The 24,735-nt window shown below is 47.5% G+C and overlaps 2 protein-coding genes across 2 annotated transcripts in view; one reads left to right on the top strand and one right to left on the bottom strand.

Moving 5' to 3' along the window:
- The window catches only part of Ckap5 (cytoskeleton associated protein 5), a 98,654-nt gene extending 91,176 nt beyond the window's left edge, over window positions 1-7,478 (top strand). Inside the window, 2 exon segments of the mRNA XM_036184572.1 lie at window positions 6,484-6,635; window positions 6,775-7,478. Of these exon segments, the coding sequence (XP_036040465.1) occupies window positions 6,484-6,635; window positions 6,775-7,017 (395 nt within the window). The 3' untranslated portion in view covers window positions 7,018-7,478.
- A 2,837-nt stretch (window positions 7,479-10,315) lies between these two features.
- Window positions 10,316-21,548, bottom strand: F2 (coagulation factor II, thrombin). Its single transcript, XM_036183032.1, has 14 exons — window positions 21,409-21,548; window positions 20,850-21,013; window positions 20,258-20,282; window positions 20,010-20,060; window positions 18,048-18,153; window positions 17,816-17,952; window positions 15,511-15,828; window positions 15,180-15,293; window positions 14,977-15,103; window positions 14,252-14,419; window positions 13,659-13,832; window positions 13,267-13,448; window positions 10,692-10,762; window positions 10,316-10,566 (listed from the first exon to the last, which is right to left on the bottom strand). The coding sequence occupies exons 1-14, from the start codon at window positions 21,485-21,487 to the stop codon at window positions 10,426-10,428; spliced, it is 1,857 nt and encodes a 618-aa protein (XP_036038925.1). The 5' UTR covers window positions 21,488-21,548; the 3' UTR covers window positions 10,316-10,425.
- Between the last annotated feature and the right edge of the window lie 3,187 nt (window positions 21,549-24,735).

Raw genomic sequence — 24,735 nt, 5'->3', positions numbered from 1 at the left:
GCAAAAACCTCTTGCTGTCCTGAGTTGTCTGATCCTCTGCTACTTCTGACACCTCATCTACCGCTCTCCAACCCGCCAACCCCCTCGCTGTTTCTGAAACACAGACACATAGGCATGCCTTAGGGCCTTAGCACTGCTTTGTCATTCTGCTGTTTTTTTGTGGGGATTGAAGCCAGGGCCGTGCATGCTACACATACACTCTGCCACTGATATAATGCTGATATATAACTTTATATATATGGAACTATTGCTACTAAGAGAGCCCGTTGGCCAATTCCTTGCTCTTGTTCAGATCTTGTTTATATACTGTGATCTCAGTGAGTTGCTGAAAACTGGTAAGCCTGTTTTTCACCCTCTCAAATAGCAGCCCCCCACCCCCAAGTCCAATATGTAGATCAAATTAGCCTTCTGACCCACAAAGGTCTTCCTGCTCTGTCCCTGGGTGCTGCGATTAAAGGGTACCCCCACACACACACACAGCACAGCACATTTACCACTTCTAACATATATCTACTGTTACCTAATGTTCTGTTTGCCACCCTTGCAGGAGGACTTTAAACCAGTTGGAGAGTGGTAATTTATGGTGTCAAACCCAACTGGCTGGGAAAGCAGTGTCACTGAGAGCTTGAGCTGAGTGAGACAGATGCAGAGAGAGCCTAAACTACACACGGTGCACACTTTTTTTTTTACAGTTGAGGAGAGGGTTTATTGTAGATATAAGGAAGGGTCCAGACTGAACAGGGCCATGAAGAGGAACAAACATAGGACCTGTTTACATTTAAGAAACTACTGGAAGCCAGGCATGGTAGCAAATGCCTCTAATTACAGCACTAGGAGGCTGGGGCAAGAGCATCCCTGAGTTTGAGGCTGTCTTGGGCTTCATAGTGAAATGTTGTCCAAAAACAAAACCAGAAGAGGTGGGAAGCAAGGGAGAGAATGGGGAAAAAAGAAAGAAGCTGGCAAGATGGCTCAGTGGGTAAGAATCCTGCAAGCTTGAAGACCTGAGTTAAAGCCCCAGCAGGAGGCCAGAGGAGAACATTTGGTCTCTTCCTCTTCACGCTCCAGCAACTCTTCATTTCCCTTAGTATTTGGCAGCAGTGAAGAAGCAATAAGTGACCACCTCTTATGATGGCCTCACACAGTCTTCAGGTTTGGGAACCTTAGCCCTTGGCTGTGGCAGCGGTACAGCACTAACCCTGGGGTCTGAGACACTTGGACTGGACAGCTCCCTGGAGGATTCCTGTGACTAATGCCTGAAGGTGTTTTCCTGCCTCCACCTTCATGCAGGTCCTCTTGGATACTGAGAAGCACTCTTGGTAGCTGCCAGCCCCTTCTTTTTCCCTTGCTTGATGGAACTTTTAAATCTTGCTGAACTTCACTGTGGCTTTAAGTGGTCCCTTGTGGAAAACTAATAGTCCATAGAGCTGTCTGTTTATTTTTGGACTCTTAATTTTATTTATTGAGGAACACTCGGGGGTTGGGACTTAAGGCCCTGGGTTCGGTCCTCAGCTCTGGCAAAAAAAAAAAAAAAAAAAAAAGTAGGGGTTGAGGTACATATATCCTCTATATCAGTACTGTACAATTTTGTTTAGCTTTGTAAATGTTCTTCACTAACCCCCACTTTTTAAATTTTTTTATTATTTTTTTAATGATTCTCACTGTGTCACTCAGGCCGGCCTCAAACTTCCAATCCTAGGTTCCAAGGAATCCTGCCTCAGCTTCTCAAATAGCTGGAATTACAGGTTCATGCCAATGTATCTGGCGCACTTTTATTATTCCAGATGTGCTTGTGATTTTAGCACACTGTGTGCAGTGATGAGTGTTTTGTGTTCTCCTTTTCACTGTTGTTAGCTCATGAACTCCTTTGTGGATCGCTCACCTAGTCAGCACTGTTGCCATTTAAAGCGGTTAGGAAGTGTTTGTCCTACTGCCTGACTGCTGTGGTTGGCTCCCTGCTTCGTCTGTTGGCTTCTAGTGTACAGAAAGCCTGGTCTGCACACAAACTCCTTAGCAATCATTTCCCCACTGGATGTCCGGGAGCGCTAGCTACTGCTTTGAATTATTAACCTCACAGAAACTCGGACTGCTCCATCTGCCTCAGTCAGACAATACTTCTGCCAGATGTGGACTGAAGGCCTGCTACGGAAAGCGCAGGAGGGGCAGGAGCCATGTGACAGTGCTGTGTACTTGGTGGTAAATGCAGCATTTTCCTCTCCCTCCCTTTTTTTTTAAACAGGTTATAATTTAAAAGTCCAGGGTTATTTTAACAGTAAAATATTTTCTCTGTAAAAAATAGTAAAATGATAACATTTCCCAATAAGCCCTTTTAAGCCAAATGATAGCTGAATTATACATATAAATATTGACTATACTCTGGGATATGGAAGAGACCTATCTTCAACAGTTCAGAGAGCTATGTTTTACTTAAGTTGTGTAAGTGAGATTTCTATTCATCTTTTCCTTCACTGTTTGATTTACGGCAGACATTTTTCTATATGCTAATCCATAGTCTAAAAAGATTTTAGCCTCCCCTCCTGAAAGTATGGCCAGTATTTTCTTTCATCAACTTGATACAGTACAAATTCTTACTCTAACAGTGAAACATTTTATTAAAGCTTGCCCAGTGATTAGGTAAAACCAAAACTTACTATCAGCCACAGTCATCCTAGGGTCCCCCCCACTAGGTAGGCTCCCTGGATCTGTGGATTGCAGTCTGATGGTCCTTTTCTTTATATCTATGTGAGTACATACCGTGTTTGTCCTTCTGAGTCTAGATTACCTCTCTCGGGATTATATTTTCTAGTTCCATCCATTTTCCTGCAAATTTCATGATGTTGTTGTTTTTTTCTGCTGGGTAGTACCCATTGTGTATATTTACCACATTTTTTTTGTTGTTGTTGTTGTTGTTGTTTTGTTTTTTTTTTATCCATTCTTCAGTTGACGGGCATCTAGGTTGTTTCCAGGTTCTGGCTATTACAAATAGTGCTGCTGTGAACATAGTTGAGCATGTGTCCTTGTGGTATGATTGAGCATTCCTTAGGTAATATGCCCAAGAGTGGTATGGCTGGGTCTTGAGGTAGATCATAGAGGAGTGTTCCCTTTGCTCCACATCCTCTCCAACATTGACGGTCATTAGTGTTTTTGATCTTAGCCATTCTGACAGGTGTAAGGTGGTATCTCAGAGTCGTTTTGATTTGCATTTCTCTGATGACTAAGGACATTGAGCATTTCCTTAAATGTCTTTCAGCCTTTTGAGATTCTTCTTTTGAGAATTCTCTGTTTAGCTCTATAGCCCATTTTTTAATTGGATTGTTCAGTATTTGGACGTCTAGTTTCTTGAGTTCTTTATATACTTTGGAGATCAGTCCTCTGTCAGATGTGGGGTTGGTGGAGATCTTTTTTCATTCTTTAGGCTGTCTTTTTTTCTTATTGACTGTGTCTTTTGCCCCACAAAAGCTTCTCAGTTTCAAGAGGTCCCAATAATTAATTAATTAATTAATTGTTGCTCTCAGTGTCTATTTTTCCATATGAAGTTGAGTATTGTTTTTTCCAAGTCTGTGAAGTGTTGTGTTGGGATTTTTTTTTTTTTAAGATTTATTTATTTATTATGTATACAGTGTTCTATCTGCACATATCCCTGCAGGCCAGAAGAGGGCACCAGACCTCATTACAGACGGTTATGAGCCACCATGTGGTTGCTGGGAATTGAACTCAGGACCTCTGGAAGAGCAGTCAGTGCTCTTAACCTCTGAGCCATCTCTCCAGCCCTGTGTTGGGATTTTGATGGGGATTGCATTGAATGTGTAGATTGTTTTTGGTAAGATTGTCATTTTTGCTATGTTAATCCTACCTATCCATGAGCATGGGAAATCTTACCCCTTTCTGATATCCTCTTCAATTTCTTTCTTCAAGGACTTAAAGTTCTTATCATACAGGTCCTTCACTTGTTTAGTTAGAGTAACCCCAAGATATTTGATATCATGTGTGGCTGTTGTAAAGAGTGACGTTTCTCTGACTTCTTTCTCAGCCCTTTATCATTTGCAGTGCACACTTTTGACAGGCACCAAACTGTAGAATGAAATGTGTGGAAAGCTTCACTATGATATATGATATAGTATCTATTATTTGTTTGGTGTCTTTCCCTCTCAGTTAATATTTAAAATCCACAGGGGAGGTACTGAAGATATAGTTCAGTTGGTAGAGTGCTTGCCTAGCATGCACAAATAATTGGGATCAATCTCCAGCACCCATTAACTGGACATGGTAATGCATGCCTATAATCCAGGAGGATCAGAAGTTAATGGTCGTCCTTGGATACATAGAGGCCATCCTGAGTTACATGAGACCTATCAGAAAGAAAGAAAGAAGGAAAGAAAGAAAAGATCTGGGGTTGGAGATTTAGCTCAGTGGTTCAGTCCTCAGCTCTGGAAAAAAAAAGAAAAGAAAAGATCTGCTTGAGAAGGTTTTTATCTATTTTGTTGTCTAGAACAAAGTTGGTATTCTGTAGTTATTTTAGGGATGGTTAGAATGAGTGCATATCCTAAATTTAGACTGAAATACTACTATCCCAAAATGATCATTCTGAAAATTACCACTTACAGAATCTAGAGACAAAAGGAAGGCAGGAGGTTTTAGTTTTAAAAAAAATATTGATCACAACTATAAACCAAAGACAGACCGAGCTGCAAAAGGCAGACCCAGCTACAGAATTGTGAAGGTACCCTGTGTTTCCCTTTTTCAAAGTTCAGTAAAGCTTTCCACATATTTCATCCTAGAGTTTGGTGCCTGTCAAAAGTGTGCACCGTGTGTAGTTTAGGCTCTCTCTGCATCTGTCTCACTCAGCTCAAGCTCTCAGTGACACTGCTTTCCCAGCCAGTTGGGTTTGACACCATAAATTACCACTCTCCAACTGGTTTAAAGTCCTCCTGCAAGGGTGGCAAACAGAACATCAGGTAGACCAGTGGTTTGCCTGGCCACAGGAAGGCTTCCTTTTCCTATTTCCAAAATTGTTTCTGGTGATGTTCAACATTTGGTTGATACTTGTATCCTAAACAGCACATTTTCTGCAAGTTTTTGCCAGTTTGCTGTGCTTTTAATGTGACACAAGCACTTTTAAAAAAAAATTATTTTTATTTTGCATATTGCTGTTTTGTCTGTATGTCTGTATGTCTGTGCACCCACTTGGGTGCAGTGCCCTCAGAGGCCAGAAAAGGACGGGTATCAAATACTCTGGAACTGGAGTACATTTGTGAGCTGATATGTGGGTGCTGGGATTCAAATCTGGGTCCTCTAGAAGAGCAGTGAGTGTTCCGGCTGAGCCGTTTCTCTGAGATAAGCACTCTTGTCTCTAGCACTAAGCCATATCCCAGCCCCAGGTTAGATTTGTTTGTGTTTTTCTGTTAGTTGCATGTGTATGCCTGTGTGTATGTGTGTGGGCATGTGTTCCAGTGCAGGAGCTTGTGGAATCCCAGGAATGATGTTGAATGTCTTCTGCCGCTCATTGTTTTCCATTTTATAAATTGAATCAGGGCCTCTTACTTGAACTTGGAGCTCACCAATTCAGCTATTCTATCTAGCCAGCTTGCTCCAGGAATCTCCTATCTCTGCCTCCTGCATGTTGAGTTTCAAGTGGGTACTAGCCACCAGCATTTATTTGAGTTCTGGTGATTCAAACTCCAGTCTTCATACTTACATGTCAAGCACTTTATCTACTGAGCCATCTCCCCAGCCATGTATCTTAGGTCTTTTTTGGTTTTTCTAGACAGTAGTTTTGGTGCCTGTCCTGGATCTCGCTCTGTAGACCAGGCTGGCCTTGAGCTCACAAGAGATCCTCCTGGCTCTGCCTTTTGAGTGCTGGGATTAAAGGCATGCTCCACCGCTACCCTGGCTAAATTAGGTCTTTTAAATGTTGCATTTTATGACTGTTCCCTGTTAGAAATGTAGGAACTGAGATGAATTGTTGTTCTTCTCAAAGAATCTCACTGGGTAGTACCTATCCTTTGAGCTCCTTGTTGTTCTCTATAGATTTGAAAAATCTTCCTCTGTTGTGTCATCCAACCCAAACATAATGCTCATTTTTTAGTTGGGTACTCATCATATACTTAGAACTATCTTGGGGGTTTCCAGTTGCCCACGTCAGCCCTGTGATTCTTGGTACACAATCCTTCACATAACTAGGGTTTCAGCACAGCCCTTTTGTATCAATTCTTGAAGTTCTAACAAAGTTTAGGTTGTATATTTGAGACCAGCCTGTATCGCTAATGCCAGGTAGTCCTTGTGGATTTTTTAGTTTTCAAGTATAGTGAAGACATTTAGGACCTTAAAATTTGTTTTGTTGTTGCTAGGGACTTGTGTATGCTAACCATGTGCTGTGCCACTAAGCCCTAGAAATTAGTGGTTATCTTTAGTAGCAGATTGGCCATTGCAGTTTGGAAGTTGGGATATGTGGATATGGACATGTGTTTCCTTCATTTTTCTCTCCAGGCATCTCCCCTCAGATGGAAGTCACATGTGTGCCCACCCCCACAAGCACAGTGTCCTCTATAGGGAACACAAATGGAGAAGAAGTGGGACCATCCGTCTACCTGGAAAGGCTAAAAATTCTCCGACAACGGTGTGGTCTTGACAACACAAAGGTACTGCTCCTTTCTTTCTGTGGGGATGGAGAGCAGGTCAGGGACAGGCTGGCCCACAGCAAAGTAGCTTGACCTTGTATACACTGTGGCAGAGTTGAATCTTGGACTGAGGTAGTGTCTCTCTGTCTTCTCTCAACAGCAGGATGACCGGCCTCCACTGACCTCTTTGCTCTCCAAACCAGCAATTCCTCCAGTTGCCTCTTCCACAGACATGCTCCACAGCAAGCTCTCGCAGCTGCGGGAGTCCCGAGAGCAACACCAGCACTCAGACCTGGATTCCAACCAGAGCCACTCTGCAGGAACCATGACCTCCTCCTCCTCTACAACTAACATTGATGACTTGAAAAAGAGACTGGAGAGAATAAAGAGCAGTCGTAAATGAAGCTGCCCATCCCTCAGCACTCTGCAGCTTTAGTTTACTAATCTAGAAGTCCTATAGTGTGAAGTGGCCACTGCAGGCCTCATGTCCACAAACTGGTTGTATGTATCAGACAGCAGATGGGGAAAGAGCGGTAGTGGTTCACGTCTGCACAGGCTCTGCTTCTCCCCGTCGGTGCTGCTTCTAGAAGACTTGACTGCGAGTTAGGTTAGTGTACAGACTTTGAAACAGCTGCTCCCTCAGCGCAGACTAGGTTCCATATCTTTTTTGTTTTGTTTTGATGGCTCATTTGTAAAATTGTCCTAATTTTTTCCTAGCTTTCAGCCATTAGAAACTTTAATAGTTCCTTCTGAGTTGTGAGCTCTTCTCCTGTAGCCCTGAAGGGACACTGTATTCTGTATGAATGCATGGCATGAGACAACTAATTTAAGAGTCTTTTATAAATAAAGTTTGCATTAACTATACCCATTTCCTAAGATGCTCCGTGTCTGGGAGTGCTGGACAACTGTTTCTGTCACCTGTTTAAGGAAAGCTGGGTACCGACCCAGGTAGAGGAGGGTTTGTTAGGCCTGCAGAGGTCTACTTTGTCTTAACTCATGGACTGGGGCTGTAGCTCCATTGGAACAGGGGACATCTCCTGGCCTGCTGGCCACATGCAGACCCAAGGAGCAGAGAAAACTTGTCCCTCCTTGTTTGGAGGTCTTGGTTCATGACCATCTTGGTCATCTCCAGTTGATGGAGGAATATTTAATATCCTACTACTTTATTGCACAAATGACATGAGATTGTTTTCAAGCTGTGACTGGAGCAGCAGTTCCCACACAAAGTGAATTGGGTTCAGTGGTGGATCTGGACAGCTTGTTCTTTTCCTCCCTGAATATCTGAGCTCCTTTCAGTCCAGACTAATTGTTTCATACTTGAGTTGAGTGAGGACAAAATGTGAACTGAAGATTTGCTTCCAGAATAAATCCCACAGGATCTTCTTCCATAGTTAGAAAACTACTTCAGGACTAAATTCTGGGTTCTAAGGGAGACTCCAGGCAAGCTCCAGGACAACTCAGAACTTTCTTCTCACCTTCTACTCACCTTGCATTCCACACAATGAAAGATGGAAGGAAAATGAATCTTGATTTTCCATCAAATGAACCCTCTGTTGGTTCCAGTCACCAGTTTCCTGTGAGCGCAAGGCTACCTGATGTTAAACTTGCTTCTTCATAGGGGGAGCATGGAGTGGTAAGTGTTCACAGCAGGGAAGGTGGGATCTGCTGCTGTAGGAGGACATACATGGAAAGTGAGGTCTAGAATGGGCTCCATGCATTTGAAAACCCGAAATGCTCAAAGTTGATAACCCCGACAGTAATGTTGAGTGTGCTCTGTGTATTACAGTGCATTCTTGATTTGTTTTGAAGCAAGGTCTCACTATGGAGTCCTGGCTGGCCTGGAGATCTACCTGTTTCTGCCACTCCAGTGCTGGTGTTAAAGGTATGCACCGCCAAGTCAAACTACAATCATTCTTAATGCTTTCCCCCTAAAGCCCAATATCACTGAGAACTCGTGGCCATTTTTGTCCAGCTTTCAAGTCAGCCAGAACCACAGAATAAACAAGGAACTTTTAATTCTCTGTTCTCTTATGCATCAAATATGAAAAGCCAGTACAGTGGAGGCATATGCCTATAATCCTAATCCTAGCATTTGGCAGGCTGATAGAAGAGGATCTCAAGTTGGAGACTAGCCTAAACTATACGAGGAGACTCGGCAGACCCAGAAGGGAGAAGGGCTGAGGATCCTTCCACCTTTTGGCTTTTGTTTTTTGTTGTTGTTTATTGGTCATGACAGGGTCTCACTGTGTAGCTCTGGCTGACTGAAACGTGGTAGGTACTATGTAAGCCAGGCTGTCCCCAAACTCACAGGGATCCACCTGCCACTGTCACCATCCCTAACCCTCCCACTTCTAACCATGCGTATTAGTTGACCAAAGCTGACAATGGTAAGCGCATGACCCCCTGCCCTGTCTTAACACCTAAAGCAGACAGGCCTTCAGTCTTCAGCCTTGCCTTGGAGCTCAGGGAATGCATCTTCTCAACACAGTTCTGCAATGTCAGCAATTTCACATCACATGCTGGAGGTGGTGGAGCCCACTTACCCGAAAATGTCCCATTAACCAGTGACCCCTTAAATGATGTACTGTGGCAGAACTTCTTCACGATTTTAAGACTTTTAAATTTGCCCAAAGTTTATTTACTTAAGTATCTTTTACCCCTCTTTACTACAAAGTGCTCTAATCTGGTAAGTGCTATGTAAGGAGAGACCTGGGAAAAACTCCCTCCCCAACACACACGTCATTATGTGCTTTGTGGGGGCCAAAGGAGGGAGGAAGTGATCAGAAAAGGAACTTTAAACATGCCAGACAGGATGCCAGTACAGTTGTGTTCAGTACACAGCAAAAATCACTTAATCCTTATAAATCTGTGTACTGGAGAAGTAAAGGCAGGCGATCTCTGCGTTCAGGGCCAGTCTAGTGTACACAGTGAGTTCCAGGAGAGTCAGTGCTGCAGTGAGGTCTGGTCTCAAACAACACGTGCACATGAGGACCAAAGGTAACAATGCAGAGGTCATGTGAGAAGCCTGTGCCCATCCATCATCTCTATAATCTCAAAGGGGCTGTAAACATTGAGCCTCTTGGGGACACATGTGTTCCATTTTGATGATGAAGGATATAGGATGTTATGACTAAAATCTTGCTTGTCATCTGGAGTCAACTAAAACACAAGTAGATGGGTACGCCTGTGAGAACTTTTCTTTTGGGGGGCACAGAGTGGTTCTAAACAGGGTTTCTTTGTGTAGCCCTAGATGTCCTGGAAGAGAAATTTAATTGATTGGATCATTTGAAATGGGTAAGTCCACCCTAAATCTGAGCCATACGTGTGGTCCAGCCTGCATAAAAGGACCTGTAAGAAGAAAGTTTTTGCTTTTTGCCTGCTTGGCCTCACTTTTCTCTGGCAAGTTCATTGATCTATCCTGAGGCATTCTTTCACAGGCGTCAGAACCTCCTAAAGATTCCAACGTAGAATGAAGACCATCTGGACATCCACCCCAGGGTGTTTACAACTACTGGATTCTTGGCCTTTCTGTTCAGAGAGAGTTATTGTTGGACTAATCAGATCACAGCCTGTATACCACTCTAATAAATCTTATATATGTGTATATAACAGTGGCAGTTCCATCTGTCCAGCAGCATTACTGCCTCTTCCAGAGCCCAGTCCAGAGAATTGCCCATCAACAGCACTGGGCACCCTGAGACTTACTAACAGTCACTTTTATTGAGAACATAAACAAACCACAAAAATATTTTGACTGGTTTCTGTGATTTTGCAGTGAGGATCCCATATTATGGATGCCCCCTTATCTCGTTTATCCAAATCGATCAATGACTTTCAGTATCCACTTTTTCAGGCGGAACACGTGCGTGTAGAAGCCGTATTTCCCATTCCGGTCACAGCCTTCACCCCATGAGACAATGCCCATTTGATACCAACGGTTGTTATAGGGACTCTGAGGAAGAAAAGTAGGATTTCAATAGTCAGATCCAAGCTGTTCCTGAAAACAAGTTCCTAGTCCCCAACCTTCCCTAGCACTGGAGAATTACCCACCAGCCCCTGGCCTTTAGAGAAGCTTACTTTCATGACAAAAGGTCCCCCACTGTCGCCTTCACAAGCATCTCCTCTCTTGGTGTCATTTGCCTTGAAACCTTGAGAAAGAACAGCAGGGTTCAGGAGTCACTTCCCTTAAGGAACTACATAGAGCCCAATAACACCCACTTGATCCCAAGATGACTATCTTGACCACATTCCTGTCCCAGGTATCTAATCCTTTAGCAAATTTGGCTCTAACTGCCAAGGCTGTCGAAATTTCTCACCATTCCACTGTGACCAAGTCACAGATAGCCCTCTCCTGTACCCCTGTACTTCAAATAAATAGACTACAGAAACACTCAACCTCAATTTAGTGTACTGAATTGTATATATAATCTAAAACACATATAGGGTGAAGATGGAAACATCTTTCAGTAGAAACAATCAGAATCAAATTAGGAATCTCAGAACTCCTATGTGCAAACACATGGGAACTTAGCAGACCCATAGAAAGATACTTTAGGAAAACCAAAGACCTTAGCTAGTAAGATACCTTCAATCAACTACAAAATTTATCTCAATGAAATAACCTCAAGAGTCAGGCGGTGGTGGTGCACTCTGTAATCCCAAAAGGAGGCAAAAGCAGGCAGATCTCTTGAGTTAGAGGCCAGCCTTGTCTACAGATTGAGGTCCAGGATAGCCAGGGCTACACAGAGGGAGTACGGACAGAGGACAGCCTGGAGGACAGTAATTATACAGAGAAACTCAAAACACCAAGTGAAATCCTCAAGCAAATCCAAGTATATTGGGGGGTGGGCACAAAAACTTGGACTCACAAACCTAAAAATTAAAAGTAAATGAGAAAAATTAGATGTCATGGTGTATGCTTGGAAAAATCAACAAAAGGTAAGAGTCAGGAGGATTCGTTTAAAATTAGCCTCTGCCTCTTAGTGAGTTTGAGGCTGGCCTGGGTGCATGAGACTGTCTCAAAAGACAAAAAAAAAGTAGGGAAAAGTGAAAAGTATGTAGTTAAAATGACTGAGTGTGGTTGTGCCCACCCGCAGTCAGGAGGCCAAAGTAGAAGTATTACAAATTCATGATAAGCCTGCACTATACAGTGTGGTATAGAGTACTTCTGCAGCGTGCATGAAGCCATTAGGATCCTGGGCACCACAAGAACTAAACTGGGCGTGATGACACATGGCTGTGATCCTAGCATTGGGGGAGGCAGGAGCAACAAGGTCAAGGTCATTAATTACATAGTGAATTCAAAGCTAGCCTGGGTCACATGAAAGACCCTGTCTCAAAGAAAAAAAGAAAAGAGAGTAATGAGAAGGAAGAAGGAAGACAGGCTTTGGCATCTTGAAAAAGTACAAACCCAAAGATAGGACAGGACTGAAGCAACATGCAAACTCCTAAACACACAACTTTTTTGTTTGTTTTTGTTTTTTCGAGACAGGGTTTCTCTGTGTAGCTTTGGTGCCTGTCCTGGATCTCTCTCTGTAGACCAGGCTGGCCTCGAACTCACAGAGATCCGCCTAGCTCTGCCTCCTGAGTGCTGAAATTAAAGGCATGCACCACTACCGCCCAGCTGAAATGGGATAATTAGCTTGAGCTGCCAGGCAGTGGCCCACGCCTTTAACCCCAGCACTTAGGAGGCCGGGGCAGGGATGCTGTCAACAGTGGACCATCTAAGCTACAGAGTAACACCATAGCTCAGGAAAATAAGAGTTTATGTTTTGTTAAATGTCTACTAATCAGGGCTGGAGAGATGGCTCAGAGGTTAAGAGCACTGGCTACTCTTCCAGAGGTCTTGAGTTCAATTCCCAGCAACCACATGGTGGCTCACAACCATCTATAATGAGATGTGGTGACTTCTGGTGTGCAGACATACACACAGACAGAACACTGTATACATAATAAATAAATCTTTAAAAATCTACTAAACAACTCAGAGCTATGCATGGCTTTAATATAGGCACAGACAAATTTCCGAGTTTGATGCCAGCCTGAACTACATAGAAAGTGTGCAACTGCCAGGTCAGCCAAGACTGCACAGTGAGACTCAACAAATAAACAAACAAATAAATGTGAAGAATGACTGAATAAGACACCCAACTTTAACCGTGTCCTACAAATTCACATACATAATAATAATATACATATTTCTTTCTCTCTCTCTCTCTCTCTCTCTCTCTCTCTCTCTCTCTCTCTCTCTCATACACACACACATACACACACACACCCTTATAAAAAGAGTAGGGATTAATATTATAGGGACCACCTATTTGGGTCTCTGCTGTGTACCTTCAATGCTGTCTTGGACACAATATGCATTTAAGAAATATATGTTGAGTGGCTGAATAAATACCCTTTCCCTATGCAGGATCTCTGCTGAGCTGCATATATTGAGCAGGAATTAATGGCCACAAGCCAAACACACTCTCTCTAACCTCACACCTCACAGCATGGAACTTTGACCTTCCTTTTGCCATCAAAAGGTTCAGCCACTTGCCTGGAGTCATCTGACTTGTAAGTGGCCACGTATGTGCCCATACCACATCCCAAGTCTACCAACCCCTGGCCCAGCTATATCCCTGGCCCAAGACATACAGCTTACCAGCACAGAACATGTTGTCAGTGATGCGTATCCGGGTGGAGGCCTTGCATACCGGCCGCTCTACAATGGGCAGGTTCACCACCTGCAGGACGCTGGGCTGTATCTCGCTGATGCTGGTGGTCCATGTCTCCCGAAGGTTGCCCCAGCCTGTCACCCTCCCTTTATACCCAGCCTGGAGCAAACTTTAAGGGAAAGAGAGGAACCCAATGAGAACTGTCCCTGACAACATCTAGAAGCCTCCTGATGACCAACTCTATTTCCCAGAGACCAAAACCTAGCAGAGAAAAGGACTTAATACATTCAGATCATGAAACTGCCATCTGCAAATGTGTGCCATGCCCCAAGGACCAGAACCCGGGCTGAATCACACAGAGGCCGGCCCTGGCGCTGACCTGGCTGCTGTCTGCTTGTCCGGCAGGCACACAGGGTGAATATAGTCACTAAAGGGCACGGGCTTCTTGAGCTTGAGCAGGGCAATGTCACGGTCCAGGTTCTCTCTCCAGTTGTATCTGGGGTGAATGTAGATCTTTTCCAGCATGGAGATCTTTTCAATGTTCCGTTCATACCTGTGCAGACCCCAACAAAAAAGCCAAGAGCTGTAAGCCCGCCAGTGACAACACTCAGCTCACTGAGGAAGGTCACAGTCTGCCCGCAGAGTCTGGGAGGCGGGATGACCACTGAGCCACTGCATCTTCCTTGGCAGCCCGCTGGCAGCTTCCTCCCAGTCCAGTATCCACGAAGGGCTCTTGAGCCACATAGGCCAGCAGACGGGGATGGGCACAAGCCACATGTACTATTCAAAGAGTCACAATTTAAAGCGACTCCTACCTGGACCATGTTCTGGTGTCTGGAGTGGGTCAAGACATGGCCAAATGGGCTTTCCCAGTGGGGATGCTGAGAGGTCATACAGTGGGAGATAAACAGCCATTCCCACCTAATGGGCCCTCAGGTCCCAGCTAGTCACCATCAGCCACCAACTTCATACCTGGTGCGGGAATGCTTGCCAATGCGTACCAGAAGGTCGTTCTCAGTGAAGTTCTTGTCCCAGGGTGGGTACAGAAGGCAGTGGGCGGCAGTGAGGACCCACCGGTCACTGATAAGGCTGGCCCCACACAGCAGCTCTTGGGGACTCTTGCGGAAAAGCATCACCTGCCTATCAGAGAAGCAGAATGCATTAGCGGCTTGGGCCTGGTCCTTCAGCAGCTCTAGAAATGGAAAAAGAGTCTAGATTAAAAGCTACTGGGCTAGGATGGTGGCACAAGTCTGTAACCCTAGCTAGCACTTGGGAAGTGGAAACGAGGATCAGAAGTTCAAGGTCAGCCTCCGTTACTTGAGACCCTGCCGCCCACCCAAAAAAAAGAGAGTGGGACGGGGCTGCCTCCAGGTCAGATTGACTTGGCTGTTCTGGGGGACCAGAGCTCTTCAAGTGTCGACTTCACACCGTTTAGCACAGCTCTGGAGTCAGAAGAATTTGGATGCAAGTCCCGACTGTGTACTGTTGCCTGGCATGAGTCACTGAAGCCCGCAAGGCCTCTGCTCCACCATCTACTTAGGAGAGAGACATGGTAAAGCCAGTCGGCTGAGGTTGCTCTGAGGATAAGTAAAAGGTGCTAGTTTCATCTGTGAACCAGAACTTGTAAGAGCAAGGTCCTGCAGTGGCTGTTGGTGGGACAGGACTTCCCCGGGCCTGCAGATCAGTCCAGGACGCACCAGGGGGCGATACCCATCTCAGCGTCCCAGCCCTCCACGATGCGCCCCTCCATGTAAGAGTCAAGAAGCTCCTTTTCCGTTTCGTCTTTTCGCGACTTCTTCTCAAACAGAGGCCGAAGGCCACAGTCTGCAGAGTAAGACCGATGGTGAGGGGCCCATCCTGCCCTCCAGCCCCGTGTCCCACGGACACGCGGGTGCCTCACCTGCCTCCCCCATGCCGAAGGTCTTCTCATCGAAGAAGGTGTGGAACTCCCCGTCGGTGGTGCGACCCCCGATGGACTCCTCCCCATCCTGACTCTCCTCTTCCACGGCCTCCTCTGTAAAGGGTTGGGACCTTAGACCTTCCCAAGCCCCTGCAGGTCTTGGAGGGCGTTTGACTCCGAGCTTAAGAGCCTAGGTACTCCTCCACGACCAGGCAACAACCTCTCAGGATTCATTGACTCATCTATGAAGTGAGAATAGGACCCACCCCTGGCCAGGTTTCGGGAAGGTTGTAATGACCCCACTTGTCCTCTGCCCCTGAGCTCTGCTCACCGCAGTAGTTGAGACTGCAGTACTCGAAGTCACCAGGCTGCCCGGCAACGTAGCACCACACGCCCTCCTCATCACCGTCTGGGTTGCGGCAGAAGTTTTCCACGAGTTTCACCTCCGGGTCGAAGTCCTGGTACTTGCTCAGGGCTTTGGCTGGCGAGCTGGCCCAGGCCAGGCAGGGGGACCCAAGTGTCGTCACAGCCAGGTTCCCCTGGTACAGCCGGCCACGTTCAGGGATGCACTGCTCCAGTGGAGGTGACAGATTCCCCTTGGAACCTCCAGAGCGAGGGGTCATCTCCACAGTGGTACGGTCCTTCTGGCCTGGTGTGGAAGGATGCAGAAGCCAAAGTTGGGGAGGACCACACACAAACACAAGGGAGATTTGAATCCCTGTCCTGGTGGATTCCATCTGTGTGACTCCAGACAGCCTAAACACCCCCAGCCTCAGCAACCTCCCTTCAAATGGGTCACGCATGCCTACCTTCCCTGAAAATTGAGAATGTAAAACACACAGCACAAGCTGGGCATGATGGCCCACGTCTTCAACCCCAGCAGTACTAGAACCCTTTCTGTAGCCCAGGCTGGCCCCAGACTCAGAGATCCACCTGCCTCTGCCTCCCAAGTGCTGAGATTAAAGGTGTGTGCCACCACAGGAGGCTAAGGTTTTGTGTTGTAATTGGATACAGCAGAAAGGCTGTTGGGTCTTCTAAGGATGTTTGTGTGGACAGCTCAATTTCAACGAGCTGGCAGTGTATTTTCCACAGACAGGTAGAAGGTGCAGTCTAGGCAGCTGTTAAGAGCATTTAAAAATCACTGGTGATTTGCCTGAAGACCTGTCTCGGGTGGAAGGTAGCTCACAAAGAACAGCTGCTCGCCCTGCAGCTAGGGGAGAGATGTTCTCTACCACTGAGTTATAGCCCCAGCCCTCGGTTTTCTCTGCACTGTGAGACAGGGTCTCACTAAGTCACCTAGGCTGGCCTTGAATTCATTGTTGTCCACACAGGCCTTGAACTTTTAAACAAAGATTTCTCTTTTTCATTTTTATTTCTCTCTCTCTCTCTCTCTCTCTCTCTCTCTCTCTCTCTCTCTCTCTCTGTGTGTGTGTGTGTGTGTGTGTGCGCGTGCGCGCGCGCGCTCGCTCGTGGAGGCCAAAAGAGAGTGTTGGATTCCCTGGAGTTACAAGTAGTTATGGACCACCCACCCAACATGGATGCTGGGAACTGAGTTCTGGTCCTATGCAAGAGAAGCAAATACTATAAACTGCTGAGCCATGTCTCCAACCCAGGGCTTGAACTTTCGATCCTTCAGTCCTCTTGCCTCAGCATCTCCAGTGTTGGGATCATGGGTCTGTGCTGCCAAGCCAGCCCTTGTTTTTGGTGGGTAGCAGTTTTGAACCTAGGGCCTTGTGCATCCTAGCCAAGCTCTCAACCACCAAACCACATCCCCAGCTCATGGTGTGAATTCACCACTCTGCCTACATCCCGATTCTTTACTCCGTGGTTTTCTATCGGACAGTGCTTCACTTCCTGACTCTGGCCTTGGTCGTATGGTACAGATGACAGATGGTCTGTGGGCACGCCAGTCCTCCCAAGGGCATGCGGGCAGGACTAGCTGCCAGCTCTGAACAGGCCTTCAAAGAGCACTGCTGTTCATTGTTCTACACTTCTGACATTGTCATGGGCGGGAGGAACTTCCTCAAGGTACTGCTCAGCCCCAGCATGAACACAAGTGAAGCAAGGAATCAGGTTTGGCTGGACCCATCATTCCTAGCACACCCACTCAGGCAGACCCAGCATACATGGATAGAACCCTGTCTCCCCAGCTGAGTCACACACCCAGCAAGTGCAGCTCAGAGCATCCTAGCCATGCCTCCATGGTGTAAGAAATAAACACTTGCTGTGGCCTGTCCCTCGGGGAAGGGTGTTGGTTCTGCAGCATTATTGTGGGGCTAGGTAATGGGAACTTATCACAACAGTCACCCAGGGAGAGCCCCATGTGCTTCTGGTGTTTGGAAAAGGCATGTGGCTGAAGTGATCCAGGAGGATTTCCCGGAGGAAGAGCACCTTGGCAGGACACAAAAAGTTGTTTGAAATGAGCCACAGCCAGGAGCATGAGGAACCAAGACTGGGAAGGAGGTGATAGGCAGCCTGCCTGGGTCTCCCAGTGCCCTGACCAACAGGCCCATTCAGTTTGTGGTTCCTCCCCCTTGCTCTGAAGGTGGCCAGCATTGTGATGCCCATTCAAGATGGCCAGGCTTTCTGAAGCCCCCTGGGCCTTGGCCATGAACTGCTTCCGGGCCCCAGCTCACCACAGACAGGAACACTGCATTCTTCTCTTCTCACAGTGGGGTCTGTGGTGTAGCACCAGGGTCCCTTGGTGCTGCTGTCTGGATTGCGGCAGAAGTTCTCCTGCAGGTTGGCCCCAGGATGGGTGGTGGAGTTGATGCTGGAAGAGAAGGGTGCTCAGGGACCTTGTGCCTCCCAAGAGTGTCTTTGCTTCCTCTCCTGGCCTGCTGGTAGACAGGCCTGCCCAGCACTCACTCAGGCTTGTGTGGATAGCGGCTCCGCCATAATTGGCACTCGATACCGGAGTGGGTGACGCTCACGGTCCCAAGGTAGTTCATACCCAGATCCATAGCACAACGACCTACAGAGATACACACCTGCGTCTGTGTCGGCCCCGGAGGACTCTCCCAGGTCTTCTATTAACGTTTGTCTGTCTCCCTGCTGCGGGCTCTCTCTGGCCCACGTCTGTAACCCACATGCCTTTTGCTCCTTTGTAGTAGGTCTGTCCGCTCCACAACAGCCACGTGCCAACCAGATGACATGCACGGTTCTCACCTGGGCCCAGTCTCCCTGTTCCTGTGACTGTAACCTTTGCACAGTTTCCACGCTTAGAATTCTCTCAGATTTGTTCACCAACTTATCCCACAAGGCCGGGTACATAGCTCTTCTGGGACGCCATCTCTGATTCTGCTGACAAGCCAACCATCCCTCTGCTCTCTCCTGGCTTTTCCAAGAGTCCCTCGATATTTGGTATTTCTGTTATCCTGAGACTGTGAGTAAAACCCAGAACTAGTCCATATTCTGAAAGTCCCAAGCACCTGTATGGTGGCACCTCCCTATAATTCTAGTATGTGGCCAGCTGAAGTACAAGATTGAGAGTTCAAGGCCAGTTCCTCTGCACTACAAAAAGAAATCCCCAGCATCCAACACCAACACAGTGCCACAGTGCCTGGCACACACTAAAGGCTTAGTATAATATATATATATTAGTAAGTAATGAAAGAATGGGGGCTGGAGAGATGGCTCAGCAGTTAAGAGCACTGGCTGCTCTTCCAGGGGACCTGGGTTCAATTCCCAGCACCCACATGGCAGCACACAAAGTCTTTAAGTCTGGTTCCAGGTGACCTAATGCCCTCTTCTAGCCTCCGCAGGTACCAGGACATATAAGTGGTATACAGATGTGTATGCAGGCAAACACCTATACATATTAAAATAAAAAGACAAGGTGTGGTGGCAGATGCCTTTAATCCCAGCATTCCGGAGGCAGAGGCAGACAGAGCTCTGTGAGTTCCAGCTCAGCCTGGTCTACAGAGTGAGTTTCAAGATAACCAAGGCAACATGGGGTGGGAAGGTTCAGGAGTTCAAAGCCAGCTAGGCCACATGAGACCTTGACTCAATGAAGGAAGGAAGGACAGAAGAAAGAAGGAAGGAAGAAGGGAGGGAGGGGAGGAGGGAGGAAGGAAACTGGCATTTAAGGAGTTTCCTGTCGATAGTGGAGCCTATTGTTAGACTAAAGACACTTTCAGAATGCTGTGGAGGGAGGCCTCCCTGAGGGCTCTGAGAAGTCCTTGAAGGACCGGGCCTTCAGTGGGAAGTGTTGGCTGCTCTGGCAGAAAGTAACAAAATAGGCAAGGGCTGAGACATCTTGACATGTTTACCGCCCCCAACCAACTGGCTATCAGAGCAGAAAGAGGGTTTGGGAGTCTAGACGAGAAAGTCAAGGCTTTCCTGGCTAAGAGCCTGTGGGTAATGGGGAATCATTGGAAGTACTGGAAAGCTGGCCGTGGTGGCACAAGCCTGTAAGCCCAGCACGAGGAGGTGGAGGTAGAAGGATCAGGAGTTCAGGGTCATCCTCAGCATCTAGCAAGTTCAAAGCCACCCTGGGCTACCAGAGTCCCTGTCTCAAAAACAAAACAGAAAGTTTTGGAGACTCAATGAACAAGATAGAGCTCTGACAGAGAGTGGACAGAGGCCTAGTCAGGCGTGAAGAGCCAGGCCCCCAAGACTAATTAATTATCCATCCGTCCCTCCAACAGTCTGGCTGACTGCCAGGCACAAAGCCACATGCAAAGACATCCTTGACCACAGAACAAGGAGACGATGTCAGGCACTGGAGACACCAGAGACACCGCTTCAGCCGAGGTGCCTGACCAGTCACTGATACTCCTTTTCGCCCAGGCTGCTCCACCACCCGCTCACCCCAAGTCTGCCCCTCACCTTCCATACACTCCATGAAAGTGTCTCGAGCTTTCCTCACTGAATCACAAGCTGGGAAGAAAAAAAAATCAGAAACACCTTTAGTGTTGCTGTGGGGATGATGTCGATAAAAGCTGGGGTAACAGGTGGGGGCGGGGGAGAGTGGGTGCATGGGTATGTTATGCAGCAGGAAATTCTGTAGGAAAGGGTAGTCTCCAGCTAGAGTGCCCCAGCCTCCCTTCCGGGGGCAAATCCCATTGGCCACTCACCTCTGTACTTGGCCCAGAACACCTCCTGCAAAGCAAGGGCTGGGGGTGAGAGCCAGCAGACATTACATTCTTCCCTCACACCGCAGCCTGCCTTTAGCTCCCCATTTTGGCTTCCAGAAGGAGAGAGTGTGAAGAGAGAGAGAGTCCCCCAGCACACATGACTGAATGAGGTCTCCTCCGGGCTGGAGAAGATAGGAGAAGAGTGGGCCCCCGTAGAAATGGGCTGCCACAGAGCCCCGGGACCAGTGAGTGGGTGGGTGCACCACAAGGGCACCCAGAAATGGCAGAAAGGCTTAAGCAGGCACCAGGCAACCCAGACAGCCCCAGTCTAGCCGACTGCTGAAGCTGAAGAGGTCCCCTGATGTCATGAGCCTCCCTGTGACAGCCCAGGCCTCCAGTCGCCAAGGCAGATTTGGGGCACCCATCTTGCAGCCCAGTGAGACTGGGGGTCAGAATGGAAGCCAAAGTGTGAACAGGGCAAGAGCCGGCTGTCTCCTGCTTGCGTCAGTCACCTACGGTGCCTGCACTGCTCTGCAGAGGGAGCCCAGGCCCTTCCTCACCCACCTGCCCCTCCTCGCGCAGCCGGGCTCACCGTGTCACTGTGAGACTCCAGGGCCTCGAAGGCTTCCTCGTAGCTGCACTGCTCCTCCACACACTCTCGCTCCAGGTTGCCCTTCCTTAGCTCCTCCAGTAAGCCACTGTTGGCCCTCCGCACCCGCTGGAGCAGCGACAGCGCTTGCTGAGGGGCCAGGAACACTGCGGGGGGCGGGGGTGGGGGGCACAAGAAATCGCCTCTGGAAACCCTGGCTAGCTTAGCCATTTAGGGGGTAGCCCTCAGGGAAGCAAGCCTGGCCTACCCAGCTGGCTTCCATGAGCGGACATAGGGGTTGCTGAAGTACCCAGAAGGCCACTGAACATAGCCTGTGCGTTTCCCACGTTTTATGGGTTGCCCCAGCCCGCTCACCATTCTGGAAGAGAGAAGAGGCACCCCCTTCCTGCGCCATGCACCTGACTCCTTCTTTAATCTGGACACTCTGGTCTGAGGTCCAACTGGGGACTGTCCCTGTGTTCTCTGGTCTTAGTCAGGATACCCCAACCCACAGGCCTATCCCGCATCTTCCATCATGCCCGGGCCCCCAAGGGCCCCTTACCATGCTGGCTGTGTACCAGGCCAACCAGGGCAGCCAGAGCCAGGCAGCCAGGTAGCCCCAGGCCTCCGACGTGCAACATAGTGTGTCAGCTGCTGGGATCTGAGAGATTGTCCTGACTCTCTCTGGGTTAATGTTGAACCAACATGAAGAAATCAGTGGCAAGGGAGAGGTCAGGGGGTCAGGGCCTTGGGGACAAATGGGTAGATAGTCCTAGGGTCCACCCCCGCCATCCAAGAGGACAAGTTCTCCCAGAACCAGGGACGGATGTTCTTAGTGAGAAAATCATATTGAAAAGACCGCCACCATTTCCTAAGTGAGTGAATGTGGATCAATGAGTCCTTCCAGAACTCTCCATGTCCATTCACCGCAGCTCCCTCATCTGTGCACTGGGCGAAACACTTTGCTGTGAGAATTGGGAGAGGCTATCAATGTAGAGCGCCTACAGACTTGCAGAGTGTACACAGACATAAGGAATAGAGATGAGTGTGCCCAGGTGAAAGCTCCCCTCATTGGGCTGGGGTAACCATGAGACAGGGCAGCTCTCAGCAGGGGTGGGGGTGGGGGATGATTCCTCTTCTCTAAGGAAGGAGCCAAGTCCCATGGCCTCTAGCTGTCTTCTCCCATCTCCTGGCCCAGAACAGGCGCTGGCCCACGACTCTCCCAGACACAGCCCCGTGTCCCTCTCAACCTGTCTGCACTGGGCCAGCCTCTGGAGGTTTCTAATTGGAACAGCAGCTCTGGACCTGCTTCTCACCCTCCCCCACTTCCTGTTTACAAGGTAAATATTAGTCTTGGGTCTAAATAGAACAGAGGGACAAAGAGCACGTACACCTGGGAATTAAGGGACACTAGCTTTGTCTTGACTTCATCAGGGCTGGCTGTTTGGGGTCATGTGTAGTCTGGAGAGAAACACTGTTGGCAGAGAACTGGAGACTGGAACTTCCACAGTCCGCTTAATTCCTGAGTGGTCCACTTCTTACAGATTTTCATACCTATAAAACACACACACACACACACACACACACACACACACACACACACATCACATCACATATATTATGGCTTTTCTTTCTAAAATTTATTATTTTTACTATGTGTATGTCTGTGTGTGGGTATATGCATGTGAGTGCTGATACCCGAGGCAAATCCCCTGGACCTGGAGTTACTTACAGGCAGTTATGAGCGACCCAATGTGAATGCTGGGCATCAAAGTTGGGTCCTCTGAAAGAGCAGTCAGTGCTCTTAACCGCTGAGCCATCTCTCCAGCCACTTTTTTTTTTTTTCTTTTTTTCTTTTTGAGACAGGTTTCTTTGTGTTAACAGCCTTGACCTTCCTGGAACTCACTCTGTAAACCAGGCTGTCCTTGAACTCACAGAGATCCATCTGCCTTTGCCTCCTGAGTACTGGGATTAAAGGTGTGTGCTACCACCGATGCCCAGCTGAAATATAACTTTCAAAAACATATGCAGCTGTGTGTGGTGCACACCTTTATAATCCCTGCACTGGGGAGCAGAGGCAGGAGGATGTCTATGATTCTGAGGCCAACCTGGTCTATTTCAAAAGCTCCAGGACAATCAGGACTGCCTAGAGAGATCCTGTCTCAAACAAACAAACGCTTTTCTTTTTTTTTTTAAACAAATTAAATTACATGTATTTATTTGTGTGTCCACATGTGGAGGTCAGTTCTCTCCTTCCACCCTCTGAGTCTCATGGACTGAATCAGGGACTCAGGTATAACAAAGATGTCTTTACCTATTGAGAAATACTGATGGCCCTTTCCCCATCAACAAATGCACAGTAATTCTGTATCATGTATGCCTCTTAAAATAAGGCTCGCAAAATGTTTACAAGTCAAAATCATTTAATTCTACATTTCATGTACATCCCTATTGGACCAGCCCCCAAAGGTCCCTTCCTGTCAGCCTGCAGCCTCCCCTCTAGTGGACACCATCCTGACACAGACCAGCTTTGTCTATGTTTGAACCCCACAGGGTGTAACATAACAACATCTCCTTTGTGTCTGTCTCCTCTAGCTCACACGTGGTTTCATGGATCCATCCATGGCATGCTCATCAAATGTGCAGGTCTTTGCATGGATAGTGCACAGTTTACTTCTCTGTCCCTTCTGTGAGTTTTTTGTTTGTTTGTTTGTTTTGTTTTGAAGATTTATTTATTTATTATCTATACAGCATGTATGCCTGCAGGCCAGAAGAGGGCACCAGATCTCATTACAGATGGTTGTGAGCCACCAATGTGGTTGCTGGGAATTGAACTCAGGACCTCTGGAAGAGCAGTTAGTGCTCTTAACCTCTGAGCCATCTCTCCAGCCCCTGTGAGTTTTTTTGAGACAAAGTCTTGCTGTATAGCTGCAGCTGACCTTGAACCTAAGGTAATCACACCTGTCTTTATTTTTATTATTTCTCTGGTAATGAGCATTTGGATGAACTTATAGTTTGGGAACACTGTGAATAGTTTTCTGTGGGTTTTTTTTTTTTTTGTAACTTTATTGACTTGATTGTGTGTGTGTGTGTGTGTGTGTGTGTGTGTGTGTGTGTGTGTGTGAAGTGTGTGAAAACATATGGGTACATGCCACAGTGTGCATGTGAAAGTCAGAGGATAACTTCTGGGACTCAGCTCTCTTTCCACTGTGGGTTCTGGGGATCAAACTCAGGTCTGCAAGCTTACATGGCACGTGCTCCCAACCTCTTTCCAGCTCATTGGCCCCTATTCCTGAAGACATGGTTTGGTTTGGTTTGGTTTGGTTTAGACACAGTTTCTCTGTGTAACAGCCCTGGCTGTCCCAGAACTTACTCGGTACCCCAGGCTGGTCTCAAACTCACAGCGATACACCACTGCCCCGTGAATGCATGTTTTTGTGTAACTCACTTCTGTTGGGTAAATGCCCAGGGGATGGGGATTTCTGGGCATAAAGCAGGCATAATATTTATCTAAGTAACTACAACAAACATCTGTCCTAAATGGTTGTACTAGTTTATACTCCAACCAATGAGGTTTGAGGGTTCCAGCATTTTGTATCCTTAGCAATAATCTCCCCTCAGGATGTGCCCAAAAGCCAACCTTCTCTAGACGATCCCCCAACTGAGAGAGCCTCTCAACCCTGGCTTTGCAGCAGCCAGAGCTCAGAGCTGCAGCGGCCACAGCCTTTCCTTTCTTGCCCGAGGCCCTCTGAGCAAGTCTGGGTTTTCCCATTGCAGCCTCTCTACAGCAACCTCCAGCCGCCCAAACCCACAGGGGCCTGGGCTCCAAGCAGAGTTAGCCATCCATGACTGGCCGGTCCTGCATTCAGGCAGCTCCTGACACACATGC

Source organism: Onychomys torridus, chromosome 4 (genome assembly GCF_903995425.1).
Source record: "Onychomys torridus chromosome 4, mOncTor1.1, whole genome shotgun sequence".
NCBI lineage: Eukaryota > Metazoa > Chordata > Mammalia > Rodentia > Cricetidae > Onychomys > Onychomys torridus.
Note: the sequence above shows the minus strand (reverse complement) of the source record. Positions and strands in the feature narration are given on the sequence as shown.